General features: G+C 38.2%; 2 protein-coding genes across 4 annotated transcripts in view; one reads left to right on the top strand and one right to left on the bottom strand.

Moving 5' to 3' along the window:
- The window catches only part of Napepld (N-acyl phosphatidylethanolamine phospholipase D), a 36874-nt gene that overhangs the window by 9233 nt on the left and 11433 nt on the right, over nucleotides 1–16208 (top strand). For all 3 annotated transcript variants that reach the window (XM_047560310.1, XM_047560309.1, XM_047560311.1), the window contains exons 2-3: nucleotides 6190–6499; nucleotides 15031–15677. In XM_047560310.1, the coding sequence (XP_047416266.1) occupies nucleotides 6190–6499; nucleotides 15031–15677 (957 nt within the window). The remainder of the gene's footprint in view (nucleotides 1–6189; nucleotides 6500–15030; nucleotides 15678–16208) is intronic.
- Armc10 (armadillo repeat containing 10) overlaps nucleotides 14342–16208 on the bottom strand; it is a 29022-nt gene continuing 27155 nt past the window's right edge. The window contains exon 7 of the mRNA XM_047560313.1: nucleotides 14342–14760. Within this exon, the coding sequence (XP_047416269.1) occupies nucleotides 14717–14760 (44 nt within the window). The 3' untranslated portion in view covers nucleotides 14342–14716. The remainder of the gene's footprint in view (nucleotides 14761–16208) is intronic.

The raw sequence follows: 16208 nt of genomic DNA, 5'->3' as shown, positions 1-16208 counted from the left end.
AGTCAGCAGAGAGAATATCATGTTTTGGAAGCACAGTTTTTGTTAAATCTTGGCGTAAACAATAGTGAATGAACATTTAAGACCACCTAGCCTATTTAGGATGTATTTTCAAGTTTGATAGACATCAGCTTAGTCTTCTTTCCTCTTTATCCTCCTCCAACTTTTTCAACTATACAGTTCTGCATGTCATTTCGGTATTACTGATTATACCAGAAATGAATGTACAATTTGTGTTTAGAATTATTTTTGAGGCATTAAAGAGGTGATAGCTGTCATCTCCAACATTTTATGCACATTTTCTAAATTTTCCATAATGTGACACTTAAATTTGATTATCCTAAGGATTTCACTTGTATACTGCTAATAGTATTTTAAAATAGGCTTTTTTTTTTTTTTTTTTTTTTTTTTTTTTGCAGTGCTGGATATTGAACCCTGCCTGGGCCTTATGCTTGTGAGGCAAGCACTCTACCAACTGAGCTATCTCAACTGAGCTGTTGGCTTTGTTTTTAAGCCCGTTGTTTATTTTACAACAGTCTTAGAACAGTTTAGGAAAAACTTCTTATTGTAGCTGAAGCACCCAGAGTATTTTTGTATTTTGGTGACCTAAAATCTGTTGAGAGCCTGCGAAATGACTTTTAACTCAAAATATTGAATTTTATCTAATAACTAAGAAATTTCAAAGCCTTTGGCAATCTATGGTCAAGTGCATTTGTTGACTTTGACTACTTTTTGAAAGAAAATGTGTTCTCAAAATTTGTATTCTAAAGAATGGAATGGTGTTTTGTAGTCATTCTCCAAACTCTCTTTTAAGTCTCATATGCTTTCGGTCAGTTAGCATTCCATTGTGATTTATTAATCTCAAATAATTTTTTTGTCTTATAGTTGAATATGTTGTGAGGCAAATTTAAAGTTTCTTTTAAATAATAGGAAATGCTGTAATTTTTGCAAAAGATTTTTAAAAAACCTAGGTGCTTTTGTTACGTAAAATTGTTAAGGGAAGAACAATGGAAACATTTCAGTAACCTAGGTTTTTTCTTTTTAGTACTGGGTATTGAACCCAAGGCACTCACATCAAGCTACCTCTCCAGTTCTTTTAATTTTTTCTTTTGAGACAGGGTCTTGCTGAGTTTCCTAGACTGGCCTTGAACTTGCTTCCTCCTGCCTCAGCCTTCTGAGTAGCTGTGATTATAGGTGTGTACTACTCTGCCTGGCTAGGTTTTTCAATCTATCTATAATTCTAGAATATCTTTCACCTGAAAAATGACTCACTTGGACCAAAAAGTCCTATTTATCATGTGTTTTTTACTGTTCTACTTATTATAAGTAACAGCACCTCAAAGAACCCATGGCATAATTTGCTTACTACAGTCCATCAAGAAGATATTTAGAGGTTACCATCTTTATTTAACAGACAAGTAAACCCAAGTTTAGAGAGTTTGATTTCGTCTCCCCAAGCTAATACCTCTAGCTAGTAGTAGTAGTACTGGAGTCCTGTTTTCCTCCCTCCCAACTAATGTTCTTTTTACTCTTGTGAATATAAATTGGTTGGTGAGGTATATAGATTTATATTATATGTACATGTGTATGTACATTAATTCCAATATATTTTTTACTCAATAATTGTTCTTAAAAGTTGTCATAACTTGTGTTTAGTGTACTCCTTGGCACTGTATAATGAACTTTCTGTTTGTTTTCCTTTAGCTTCTTAGCAAAACCGGTTGATAAAATGAGTTAAAAATGAAATTCAGGGGTAAACAATGCAGAACTTTCTTGTTTTGTTTATGTTCGTGCCTGCCTCCCACGGCACATTCTCCTTTTCATTATCTAGTGTGTTTCCCATGCTTGGACATACTTGCCCTCCCACCAGTTGCCTCAGTGTCTATGTGGGGGTTGGTCACACATGGTGTCTGATGGAAGGTGACAGATGGGAACAGTTTCATTTTACTCTACTGAAGCCCTTTGCAGACATTTCAGTGAACTGCAATGGTTTTATTAGCTATGTTATCTAGCCCTGTATTAAAAGGACCCTTTTCTAACTGGATACAGTGGTGAATGCTTTTGGGGGGTTGATGTGGGAGGATCACTTGAGCCCAGGAGTTTGAGGCCAAACTGGGTGACATAGTGAGAACTTGTCACAAAATCAAAAAGGAACCTTCTCTTCGGTAGAAATAAGGAAAGAAAATGCAGAATTCTAAATTTATTATAATTCAACTAGATATATGAAAATACAGTTCTTACTTCTCAAATTTAATGTCAGCATCTTTATTGTCCTGTAATGGATAGTCCACTCAATTAGGGTTTATTAAATGTCTACTCTAGGAATGCTGATTTGCTACTTTATAATTTATGAGTATGTTGAAATCCCAAACATGTTGTACTATTGTGATTTTTAAAAACTTTTTCATTAACTTTTAAATGATAAAGCAGTACATTGAATTCTAGGGAGTTGGCAAGTCTTAAATGTCAAAGAATGAACGCATGAAACATTTGCTTTTTTAATAGAGAATTCTTGTTTTTGGAAAGCATTTTACCCATGTGTGCAGTTATTGAAGTAAAATATTTGTACTTGGCTGACTTCTTTCACCAAATGTCACAGTCCAGACCTCTCTTTGGTTAAAGATCTAGGGGTTGAGTCCTCCTGCAATTAAATAGGCAACTAATCTTCAAAGAAATGTAGAGAATGTGCTTGGTAATTACTGAATGGAATTTATGTTGTCCTTTTTGCAATAAAATAACTTGAAAGCTCAAAGTTGGTTAGTTACTCTCAGGAGCATGCATATCACTCATTCTTCTTCTAGTTTTTATGTCATTTTATCTTTGGTGTTCACAGATGGTGAGGTTGGGTTTGGTGCCCTCAAGGGAGGAGCACTATGCATCTGAGAAAGTCAGATGACGGCTGTGTATTTGGAGCAGAGGCATGTGAGGGCAGGGCTAGAAACCCATACCTTTCTGAGTCATCTTACTGAGCTTTGCTTGCAAAGCAGAAGGAACCCTTTGGACATTTTTCCTTTTAGGTTTGTTGTTTGTATCAGATTTGACTTTAAAAAGTCACCCCTGGGGGCTGAGGTTGCAGTTCAGTGGTAAAGCACTTGCCTAGCATGTGTGAGGCACTGGGTTTGATTCTCAGCACTGCATATAAATAAATAAATAAATAAATAAATAAATAACATATAAATAAATAAAAATAAAAAATAAAGGTCCATCAACAACTAAAAAAGTATTTTTAAAAAGTCACCCCCGAAGACTGGATTTTGTGTGGGTTTGTGCAGGGAGGATGGGGAGGTGATAAGAGAGGTTGGTTATTTGGGTATGGGAGCTGTTTTCATGGAGTGATTAGGGTGAAAGCTTGAGAGGATGGGATGTAAGAAAATGGAGGTAGCATGAATAGAATGTTTTGAAAAACCTTATTTTCTGGGGAAAAAGCAGATCACTGAACCCACGTTGCACTCCCATTTTACTCTCCAGGCCCCTCTCTGTTCTCATGTCACTCTCGCCACAGCAGCTTGGCTCCCAGGGTTATGTGTGTCTGCTGGGCGGTCAGTGAGTAACATTCTCTTAAGTTCTCTCTCTGTTTTTTATTTTTATTTTTGGTACTAGGGATTGAACCCAGAGATGCTGTACTGCTGAGCCGCATCCCCAGCCTTTTTTGTTTGTTTGTTTTTAAATTTTGAAACAGGGTCCTACTAAGTTCCTGAGGGCCTTGCCAAGTTGCTGAGACTGGCCTTGAGCTTGTGATCCTCCTGCTTTAGCTTCCGAGTCATTGGGATTACAGGTGTGTGCCACCATGCCCAGCCATCCTCTAGGATTCTTGCATCCCCATGATCTGAAAGTCACTGGGTCAGAAATCCAACTTGATCAGTTGATGCCACTGTTTCTGACCCCTCTCACTCTGTTACACATTCCTACCACTTGCCCTACGAAGTGTCCAAAATTTGTGGCCGTATGAATACCCTCAAGAGTTACTGACTCCACTTCTCAACTCTTGCATTTATTGTTTGTTTGTTTTTCCTTCTCCCGGTCGGTCACTGCCTCATCGTCTTTCGATTGGGCTGTCTACTTCTGAATGCTTCAATTAAAAAATGGGGATTTTAATACCTACCTTGAGAGTTTGAACTTAATTAGAATCCCAGAAAAAGGGATTCGGTGGGAGTAGAGATTCCTCACCCAGATCACTTTGAAGTTCTCACGGTAATTAAAGAATTTAGATGTTTGACCAGTTAACAGGGCTAGAGAAAAAGGAATTGGCATTGTATGTGCCAAACACTTTATGTACATTGTATCATTTAATCCTTTGAAACCTCCACAGGTAGGCAGGCATTTTACAGGTGAGAAAATGGAGAATTAGAAAGGTTAATGCCCAGGATACGTAGCTTGTTAGGCTCTTGCTCAGATGTTAGGCTTTCCCTCAAGCAGCAGTGAGTGCTTTAGCTTTTGTCTGCTGTGGTTTCTTTTCTTCATGGTGATTATTCCCCAGGCTATATAGATTGTTTACTCTAAAGTTTGGGAAAAGAAGTTTTGGTTTATCATACGTGTACTTTCTGGGGTTTGTGTTCTTTCCCTTTCTCTGCTGGGCAATATTTCTATTTAATTACCATTGTAGCCATAAAAATAATATTTGACTTTCTGTTTTTGTGCTTATTTTCTTAGGGTTATAAAGTGTGTTATGTGTATGCATTGTATGTAAAGCAATTAAGCAGAAAGCAAATGTATAACAGAAGAGGAAAGAAATGATGTTTATGGCAGATAAATTCATACTCTTTTTAAAAAAGAATCGAACCCTGTGCCTCACACATGCCAGGCAAGTGCTGTACCACTGAGCCAGAACCCCAGCTCAAATTCATACTTTTAATACATTATTTATCGCTGTGATGTATCTGCAGTTCTGAATAGTTCACATTCAAGGATTTCAGTGCCTTGAGTCAAGCACTCAGTGGTGGTAGAGTAGTAACCATAAGGACATAATCATTGACAACAGCCAGCATTGAGCTGTTGTCATGTGTATTGTGTCACTCTGTCTCCAAGTGCTTTACTTGTTTTACCTGTTCAAGAACCCCCAGGGCAGGTAGCATTTTAAACCCCATTTTACAGATGAGGAAATCAAGAAACAGAGAGGGTATAAAACTTGTCCAGAGTCACATAGTTAGAATACATACTACACCAAGTTGGCAGTTCTAAATCTGAATTAATTCAAATTTATATTTTTAATCAGTTAAATACATTATTGAAATGTCTGTCAATGTCTTCTCCTTTCCTGGGACTTGGACTCATTGCACTTTCCAGGAGTGTTGGTAGCAGGCTATTTTCAGTATAAAAATGACTATGTGTAAGTGTTATGGTGTAGATATGAGGTGTCACACAAAAACTCATGGTTTAGACAATGCAAGAAGGTTTAAAACTAAAGTGATTGGCTTACTAGAGCATTAGCCTAATCAGTCCATTAATTCACTTGAATAGATAAACTGGGTGGTAACCATAGGCAGGTGGGATATGGCTAGAGGAGGTAGATCGGGGTGGGTATGCCTTTGGGGTTTATATTTTGTCCTTGGTGGGCAGAGAGCTTTCTCTGCTTCCTGGTGACCATATCTTGAGCTTCTTTCCTCTGTCGCATACTTCCACTGTGATATTCTGCCTGACCTCAGGCCCTGAGGAATGGAGTTGTCCATCTGTGGACTGAAACCTCTGAAGCTGTGAGCCCCAAATAAACTTTTTCTCCTCTAAAATTGTTCTTATCAGGTCTTTTGATCAGTGGCAAAAAAAGTTGACTAAAACAGTAAGTCATTTTAATTACCTAGTTATCTTAAAGCAATCCTTCCTATGCATTATTAACAGTATTTCTGAAATTTAGATATGAAATATTATAGATTCATGAAGGTACTTTAATTGACAGAATGTCATTGAAGTGAAAGATTTCATATATTTAAAAGCTGGCTAGGGAACTATGTGGTTTTAGATTACAGCAGAGAAGGGATTTTTGAAAGGTGTGACTGTTAGGCTAATAGTAAGGTGAACATTTTTTCTATTTGGCAAGCAATAATACTGGATTCTAAAACCATTTCTTAGGAAGAAAGTGTGAGTTAATAACCACAATATTTTTATGTTTAGACAGTTTTTATTGACTAAGAAATAATACTGTGTAATGTGTTTTAATGCTTTTATGTTAAACTCCTCCCTTCTTTTTTTTCCCTTAAGTTCTTCACCAAAGGATATGGATGAAGGTGAAAGCAGCCAGTCCCTGATGACAAGCAGCCAGTATCCTAAAGAAGCAGTAAGAAAACGTCAAAATTCAGCTCGGAATTCTGGAGGAAGTGATTTCTCTAAGTTTTCCAGGAAAAGCTTCAAGCTGGATTATAGACTAGAGGAAGATGTAACTAAGTCAAAGAAAGGAAAAGATGGGAGATTTGTTAACCCTTGGCCAACATGGAAAAATCTCTCTATTTCAAATGTTCTCAGATGGCTGATAATGGAGAAGGATCACAGCAGTGTTCCATGTTCCAAAGAGGTAGCACTTGTCTTTTGAAAGTCCTTTGTACTCTTAATTCATACATTACTAAGCTTTGCTATGAGTGGTGCACTCAAGTTAGTTAATTGCACTTTCCTATGATAGGAAAGGTTTTGGGTGGACAAAGTAAATAGTGTAACCCATGCCCTCAGGTTCCTAGTTCAGCAGGAGAATACACATGGAAAGTCATCTCTATCTGGAGTGTTTTAGAGGTGCAACTAAAGGAAGTGATTTTTACTGGTGGGGTTAGATAGGGCTTCACTGAAGAGGTATATGTTTGTGGTGGGCCTAAATAGCTAAGAAGTCTTTTGACAGTGGTTTTCCAGATAGATGGTGGCATGAACAAGATCTTGAAGGTGAGAAAGTGCATGATGATGTGTTCTAGATAGTAGTTACCTGGTAAGTTTGGAAAATGAATGATGAGCAGTAAAGGCATGGCATAGAGTATGTGGCTTTCAATCCTTGGATAAGGCTGCCAGAGCTGTAAAAGAAATCTTCAGATGATCTTTCCAGACCTTTAAAACTTGACTGTAACCTGCCTTTAAATACGCTAACTTTCCTTAGGTTGAAAGTTATTAACATTTAGCATAGAGATTATTAGATGAGTAGGATATACTTTATTCATAAAGTATGAATGGCAGCAGTGGGTGGTTCTCAGTTGCAGTGGCATCTTTTTCTCCTTTTTCCTTGCTTAAGTTAACTGCATGCCTCCCATCAGCCTCCCTGCAACATATCTATCTATCTGTCTAGATAGACAGACAGATACACACACGCTTGTGCTAGGAATGGAACTCAGAGCCTTGGGCCTGCTGTGCAAATGCTCTACCACTGAGCTGTGCGTCCCCAGCCTAACATCGGTTTTTAGCACCTTTTTAGAATTAGGCATAAAAGCCTATTGAAAGTTTGTTTTCTCTTTTGAGGATGGTAAAAAGGGAAAGATTTTTCCTCCAGGTGAACCCCATCTGAAGAAAAACATGGTATCAAGCTGTGAAGAGGAAGGTTAGGGCAGAGGGTCAGGACATATGGTATGTGTTGGGGTAATTTTTCCTGACTTTTGAGTCACAGCTTCTAGTAATAGTATCTTCAGTTTTATTTCATTTTAAAGAGCAAATGACCACATGAAAGTGAAATACATCTCTCCATTCTAATGACTTAAGAGGTGTTTGAGAAACTCAGTTGAATCTCTGCAGACTCACCAAGCCAGTGGTTCTTGAGCTCTTTTGGATACTGGCTCTTTGAGAAGCCGATGAAAGCTGTGGACCATCTTCTTGGAGTAATAAACATGTACATCATTAGCATGTTGCCTGTTTGTGTAACTTTACAGTTTATGGACCTTCTCAAGTCCATTCATTCACTCATTTATTTAGCTAGCGTTATTGAGCACCAGCTGTGTGCTAGGTACCCTGTATTATGTGCGAGAAACAGAGTCACAGACAAAGCAGAAATTCATGCTGGCCCTCTTGGACCTAAGGTTTAGTGAGAGACAGTTAACAAAATTCTTAAGTAAATTGTGTGGTAAACATGGTAAGAGCAATGGAGAATAATAAAACAGAAGAAAGAGTGGTGGAAGTGGGGTTGTATTATTTAATGATGTGAAAGGTTTTTTTTTTTTTTTTTTTTTTTTTTGGGGGGGGTGCTGGGGATGGATCCCAGGGCCTTGTGCTTACAAGGCAAGCACTCCACCGACTGAGCTATCTCCCAGCCACCTTTTTTTGGTCCTTAAGTCAGGATATTTTTTTAAAAAATGCCAAAGGAGACTTCATGTCTTGAAACGTACCCCTTAAAAACAAATTCAGCATCATATAAAAGAAGAGAGAAAAGACACTTTTATACTATTTCAACTTATATTTTATTTCTGATCTCTTTTATTTCCGTCTTGTTTCCTCCTTGTTTTCAATAAAAGCCCAGAACTAGGTCAAATGCACATTGACCTCTCTTATTTCAGGAATAACTGTAACTCTTCGTTTCAACTCTTTAAATAAATTGCTGAAATGATTAACTTTTGCTGACTCCCAGATGTGAGAGAGCTCTGCATTTTCCAAAAAATACACATTAAGAACTATGTGCAGAAGGCCTACTTCATGTGCTTGGATCAACTCAGAATTCAGATTTCTGGAAGTTGTTTTTGTTAGAAATTGGGAAGCTAGCATTTAGTGAGTAAACCATAGCTAAAAAATATTTTTTTTTGGAAAGAGACAGACTAATATGATGTATACGGGATAATTATATATCATGCTATATTGTTATTTAGGTATATAAATTTGAAAATGTTTTGGAAGAAGCATATAATTAAAATATACATTAACTGATAGGTCTAAATAAAGTGAAAGTAGGTCATAAGCAGAGCTGCATAACTTCGTTGCCTGGTGGGGAGCAGTGGTTCTCTCCTTGGGCCATTCCTGGCATTTGTCTCTGCTCATGGGTTAGTGCAGCATGCCAGTTCACAGCTGGACATTGTTCAGTTGCTGTCATTGCTTTGTGCCGTTGTTGGCTTAGTGACCTTGTCTGATTTTTTTTTGTTGATCACAGTCACTTGACAGTCTGGGGAAAGGAGACTGTTGGAGAATTTTGGAGTGGGAGGAGGCAGGCACTTCCTGGGTTTCCCTAGTTGAAGGAAGCTGACCTAATTGGTTACTTCTACAGAAGTTAACACAGGACACCTGATTGGAGTCTGAGAGACACAGGACAGGCTGCCACAGCATGGCCAGGTAGAAAAAGCAGGACATCAGGAGGTCTGGAACCAGGCTCAGGTTTAGGAGTCTTACTGACTGTGTGACCTATTTATATCACAGTCCCTCAAGGAATTCTGTGATAGTTTGGTTCTCCCAAAAGTCCCACATGTTAAAGAGTTAGTCCCCAGCTTGGTACTATTGGGAGGTGGTGAGCCGATGTTTTATGGTTATTGCAGTACGGGAGATTGAATCCAAGGCCTGGCACGTGGTGGGGAAGCACTCTACTTCTGAGTTACATGCCCAGCCCTTTAAAAAAATCTTATTTTGAGATAGATTCTCCCAAAGTTGCCCCAGCACCTTCTTCCTCTTTTTCACTTCTCAGCCAGGAGGTGAAGGCTTTTCGTGGAGTGTTCCCTGCCATGATGTGTTACAGGTCTATAAACAATGGGGCTATTCAATCACGAACTGAAAATCCCCAAACTTTGAGCCAAAATAAATCTTTTTTTAAATACCTTTTATTTGTTATTATTATTATTTTTTAATGTGGTGCTGAGGATCAAACCCAGTGCCTAACACACGCTAGGCAAGCGCTCTACCACTGAGCTACAATTGCAGCCCCTAAATCTTTTCTCTTTATAAGTTGATGTAGCTCAGATATTTGTTATAGTAATGGAAAGTTGACCAACACAAACTACATCTTTTTTCCTATAAAGAAAAACTCTGTAGTGTGGAGATTCCTTAGAAAACCTGGAATGGAACCACCATTTGACCCAGCTGTCCCACTCCTCGGCCTATACCCAAAGGACTTAAAATCAGCATACTACAGCCACATTAATGTTTATAGCAGCTCAATTCACAATAGCTAGATTGTGGAACCAACCTAGATGCCCTTCAATAGATGAATAGATAAAGAAACTATGGTATATATACACAATGGAATATTATTCAGCCGTAAAGAATAAAATTATGGCATTTGCAGGTAAATGGATGGAGTTGGAGAATATCATGCTAAGTGAAATAAGCCAATACCAAAAAACCAAATGCTGAATGATTTCTCTAATAAGTGGATAATGATACATAATTGGGGATGGAGGGGAGGCAAGAATGGAGGAAAAATGGATTGTATGGAGGGAAATGAGGGGTAGGGAGGGGGCAGGGGGAAGGAAAGATAATAGAATGAGACAAACATCATTACCCTATGAACATGTATGATTACACAAACGGTGTGACTCTACTTGGTGTGCAACCAGAGAAATGAAAGTTGTAGCCCATTTGTGTACAATGAATCCAAATTAAAAAAAAACAAAAATAAGCAAACATGCAAAAAAAAAAAAAGAATAAACTAGTTTGGGTCACTAGTCTTGTTTTGAAGTTCACATGATACATGAAATTACTTTGAAAGTATAATGCATTCTTAGATGTATGACACTGAGGAATAGGATGCCCTTTGAAAAAATGTAACATCCAAATTATATCACAGGTATACCTATACAGGTTGCTTTTTAATTTTTAGCAAGAAAAAAAGTACATATTGTCTTTACAAAGACATAGCACTGAAAGGCTTATAAGGAAATTGCCAGTCCTCTAACTAGGCGCTGCCACCACTTCTGCTCCTCAAAGGCAACAGCTTTCAGTGCTTTTAAATAGTTTCCTCTGGAATTTACCTTCCTATTTCAAAGGAAAAAGAGTATATGCCATTCCCTGGCATTTTCTGTTACTGACTTCTACCCTGGATTATTAGAGTAACTCTTCTCTTCTGCTACAGTAGATATATTCTTTTTGTTTTGTTTTTCTTTTAGATGAGATCTTGCTATGTTGCCCAGGCTTGTCTCAAAATCCTGAGCTCAAGTGATCCTTTTGCTTTAGCCTCCTGATATTTGGTACTTTAGGCACTTACCACCATGCCTGACTCTTAATTTCTTTTCTTTCTTTTTTTTTTTTTTTGACAGATAATACTTGTTCATCTTTATAGGGTACAGGGTGATGCTTCAATACACTTAATATATTCTGTGTATTGATAAACTCAGAATATTTAGGTTATCTATCCTAATGTTTATCAATTCTTTGTGATAAAAATATTTAAAATCCTCTCCTAGTTATATCAATTTATATAATGTAATATCATTAACTATAATTACCTTTCTGATTTCACAGTTAACATTTTTGTGACTGTATTGATATTGTTCATTGATGAACCAAATGATGTACGTTTTGGCCGTGTCTCCTCTCTTCACCCTGATATTAGTAATACCTCTTTTTTCAGCTACTTGACTTTGTGTGCATTTGCCATTATTATTTTCTTGCTTTCTGTGGCTTCTCAGTGTGGTTTTCCTGAGGAAAAGACCCTCAGGCGATCTTCCAGCACCCTTTCTACAACCCAATCCCCTTTCCACATGCTTTTTCAAACTCTAGTGATTAGGATAGAAAGTAAAAGATGAATTTTTCCCCTTTGGAATGTCAGCATAGATTCTCATGGGATGGTAGTGCTAGAGAGCAAATTCTTAAAAATAAGTTACTCTTGTGTGATAGGAATGGAAACTACACAGCATGAAGAAAGGAAAAGGAAGAAACAGGTGCCTGTTAGTTCAGATCTCATGTTGCTTCTTTTCCTCCTTTTAAAATAGCTTTGTTGAGATATAACTCACATACCATGTAATTGACCCTTTAAAGTCCATGATTCAGTGGTTTTTAGTATATTCACAGAGTTATGCAACAATCACCATAATTTTTATTTATTTCCCAAAGAAACCCATTATCAACACCAAAAGAAACCCATGTCCTGCGTCATCACTGCCCGGTTCCCTTGCCCTCTTTTGTGCCCTAGGAATAACTGATCCATTTTCTGTCTCTCTGGAATTACCTGTTCTGGATATTTCACATACATGAAATCATACAACACGTGGGCCTTTGTGACTGGCTTTATTTAGCATTTTCTTTTAATACATTTATCATTTTAATACTTTTGGGCATAAGTCATATCTACCAGAATTGCTCTGTTGAAGACTTTCTTTCCTCCTGCATAGTCAGATGATGCCAAATTTTAAACTTTAGATGGCTTTTAAACTTAGAGGAAAAAAATGCAACAGTTTTCAGGGAATTTTGTTATAGGAGATTACAATGTTCTGTTTATAGATAATGTTACTTAAAACATTTAAAAATAGTTTTATCAACATAGTCTGGGCTTCACATATTTAAGATGTATAATTAGATCAGTTTTGACATATGTATATGTGACATATGGGTGGTTATGTATGTATACACACATACACACAAATACCTGGAGCCGATCACCACAATTAAGATAAGGAACATTCCATCATCCCCAAGTGTTTTCTTTTGATCTTTTGTACTCCATCTCCACTTATTCTCCCCACTTGATCCCTCAGCTCTTACTTTAAAAACAAACAAACAAAAAGAATATATTAAGGGAGATCAAGATTGAAAGTATGGTGGAGGGAGGTAATAAATCTGGAGACCAGCAAGGAGATCTTATGGGAGTGCTGTTAATTAATTCTTCTGTTCTATAAAAATGGAGATGTTTCAGCTGGGTGTGGTGGTGCACGCCTGTAATCCCAGTGACTCAGGAGGCTGAGGCAGGAGGATTACAAATTAAAGGCCAGTCTCAGTGACTTAGTGAGGCTCTAAGCAATTTAGCAGGACTCTGTCTCAAAATAAAAAAGTAAAAAGGGCTGGGGCCTAGGGATGTGACTCAGTGGTTGAGTAGCCCTGGGTTCAATCCCTGATACCAAAAAAAAAAAAAAAAAGAGACAGTTTACAGTACTTCCAGTGTCTTGTCTTGGTCATTATAACATTTAAAAAAGTTTGTGAAGCAGTTAGTATAGTATTGAGCACATAAAAACTCCATAAATGTTAGCTGTTGTTGTTAATGTTATTTATACTAAAGTATTTGATATATTAGGTACTTCATCAGTTGAATAATTGAGAGAGCTTTGAAGTGTCTAGATGTTACTTAAGATCGGAAGTAGGTTGACTTTGCAGAAATGCAAGAGATTGATAAGGTGGGTAGTGACTGGTTGTCAGAGTTTGGGCTTGTTTGCTCTTTCTCTAATACTTGTAGAGTACTTATTGAATGCCAGCCACTCCTAATTCAGGTCTCTGTGTGTGTTCAGTTATTATTACCTGTTTTACATTGAGGAAACGAAGACTTGGAGTAGCTAAGAGAAATGTTTTTTGTCTTCCTCCTGTGCTGCTGCTTTTTTTCCCTGACCAGGCCTTCTTCCCATTTAGATTGTTCCAGTAACTTCTCAGTTTTCCTTCTTCAGCGTCTCCCTTATCTGCCCTCTTGTCCCAGCTCACTGCTGTCTCTTTTATCAGTTCTTCGTCTCTTCAAAACATGATAACTGTTGGGCTACTTCTCAGATGTCATCATAAGACTCTAGTGTTGCTTAAACATAAGTCAGGTCATGTCTTTGCGTATATGTATGTAAAAAGATGCTTCTTCATTATCTGTGGGTTGAGTGTGGGAGGCTCTTATTGTGTTCTTATCCCTTAGATTTGGCTTGTTCCCTGCTCCCCTGTTCCTTTTTGGCTCTATGTCTTCGCATGGGTACTTTCTCCTCCTGAAATACACTCCTTCCTTTTCTCTCCATCATGAATTTCTCATCATTCTTCAGCACTCACACAGGTCACTGCGTCTGTGATGCCATTGACATGTGGGGTCTTTATTCCTTCTTAGGCTACAGCACATCATATTTTATTTAATTACTTATCTCACACCATAGTTTTCAAAATTGATTTGAGGCAAACTTATAAAAATGCATATAGCAGTGAAAGACGAATGAGCATGTAAGAGCAAATGGACTACAAGGGTAGAAAAATAAAGCCAAGAAGAAGTATGGAAATACCTTCATCATGCCCTGCCCATTACTGGAGGTGGCCTCAGATTTTGCTCTAAATTTCCTAGTCACAACAAAGAGGGAAGAAGCACAAATCGTTAGTTCTCCCAGTGACAGTCAAATGAGAAAGCCAGTTGCTCCAGAGAAGAGCTTTTCCTGTTTCTGAGAATTGAGAGATGTTTCTGGGGTGAGTGGGGAGGTGAAGGTGGTACAAGTCTTCAGCATGCATGGCAGGTTTCAAGAGGCAGCTTCCTGAAGAGACCTCAGAGCTGCTGTATGGCAAGACACCAGGTCATAGTTTAGTAAAAGTAGTTTTAGAAAAGCCAGGACTAAACGCTAGAACAGATTTTTATTGTTCAAGCTTAATCCAAATATAAAATGTCAAGTAGCCAAAGGAACAATACTTACCACACGTTGACGTATATTTAAGTTACCATCCCCCACCAAATGATCAGCTTTTCACAGGCAGTGACTTATTTCTCTCAGGTTTGATTAGTGGGTAAGCAGTGGAAGATCACTGATGATTGTGATTTGTCCAGGAATCAGCACAGTGCTTCACACTGAATCATCTGAGCTCGAAAAGCTGGATTCTTATCTGCCATCCAAGAGCCACAAATAAGTCTTCATCAGCTTTCTTCACTATTTCAGGGACTGACCTGCTTCTGAGGCTGTTTTCAGCACCAAGTACATCAGCTGAGTGAAGCAAAATAACTGCATCCAGGCCAGTGTGCTTCTGGTATTCAGAAGAAAGCCATTAAAATAATTTAATTTAGCTGTATTCGGGGTTTTAAGTTTAATTTTACCTTTGCCCGTTGCATTAAGGACTAAGAAGATTATTATATTATTCAGATCCCAAAAGAAGTTAAATATGCATTTTTAAGAGAAAAGCAAAAATGGCAAGTTTATTGAAAATTTCAGTTGTCCCAAAATAGACCTTCTGTACTGTGCTGATATAATACCTTTCTTTTCCTAACTGCTGCTTTGTCTTTCTTTGCATACACAGGAACTTGACAAAGAACTCCCAGTGCTTAAACCATATTTTATCAATGACCCTGGAGAAGCTGGAGTGAGGGAAGCTGGCCTCAGAGTCACATGGCTGGGACATGCCACGCTGATGGTGGAAATGGACGAACTCATATTTCTTACAGATCCTATCTTTAGCTCTCGTGCTTCTCCTTCACAGTACATGGGTCCAAAGCGATTTCGCCGTCCCCCATGCACAATAAGTGAACTCCCCCCAATAGATGCAGTCCTTATCAGTCACAACCACTATGACCACCTGGACTACAGTTCTGTCATTGCTTTGAATGAGCGGTTTGGTAATGAGTTGAGATGGTTTGTGCCTTTGGGTCTCCTCGACTGGATGCAAAAATGTGGCTGTGAGAACGTGATTGAGCTGGACTGGTGGGAGGAGAATTGTGTCCCTGGCCATGATAAGGTCACCTTTGTCTTTACACCTTCCCAGCACTGGTGTAAAAGGACCCTAATGGATGATAACAAGGTTCTTTGGGGAAGCTGGTCTGTCTTGGGGCCTTGGAATCGATTTTTTTTTGCAGGAGATACTGGTTATTGCCCTGCTTTTGAAGAGATAGGAAGAAGATTCGGACCTTTTGACCTTGCTGCTATTCCCATTGGAGCTTATGAACCAAGGTTTGTAAATTTCCAAAGAAAACATTTCCGCTGCATGATAAGTTTAGAACTTTAAAGGTTTTGTGAAACTGTGTAATGGTGGACTTTGTTATACACTGATGGGGCTGGGTGGGTCAAATTGAATTAGATGTTGTTAAATTTTAAATATTTAAATCATAGGATATCCATTAAATAATTACTCAAAATCAAGAAGGACCAGGATGTAAAGAAATACCTTATCTCACGCAAAGTTCACGTGTCATTCCAACTAAAGTTAAACTGATAAGCCAGGAATTAAGCCTAACTCTTCTTTTCACATGGAATATTCTTTCTTTGTTTAACTACTTTTCACTCCATGATTGCTTCCTTTCACATGGAATAGTCTTTCTTTGTATAACTACTTTTCACTCCATGATTGGAACGTACTGATCCCTTGTCTCATAGCTCTCCTGTGTGGAGCGGAGAGAAAGCCAGAGCTGGCCTGTTGTGTTTCACCGTTTTAGTCTGCGCTGCAGGGTGTGTGGTCATGATGTTGCACCGCTCTCCACTCAC

The sequence above is a fragment of the Sciurus carolinensis genome, chromosome 8 (assembly GCF_902686445.1).
Source record: "Sciurus carolinensis chromosome 8, mSciCar1.2, whole genome shotgun sequence".
NCBI lineage: Eukaryota > Metazoa > Chordata > Mammalia > Rodentia > Sciuridae > Sciurus > Sciurus carolinensis.
Note: the sequence above shows the minus strand (reverse complement) of the source record. Positions and strands in the feature narration are given on the sequence as shown.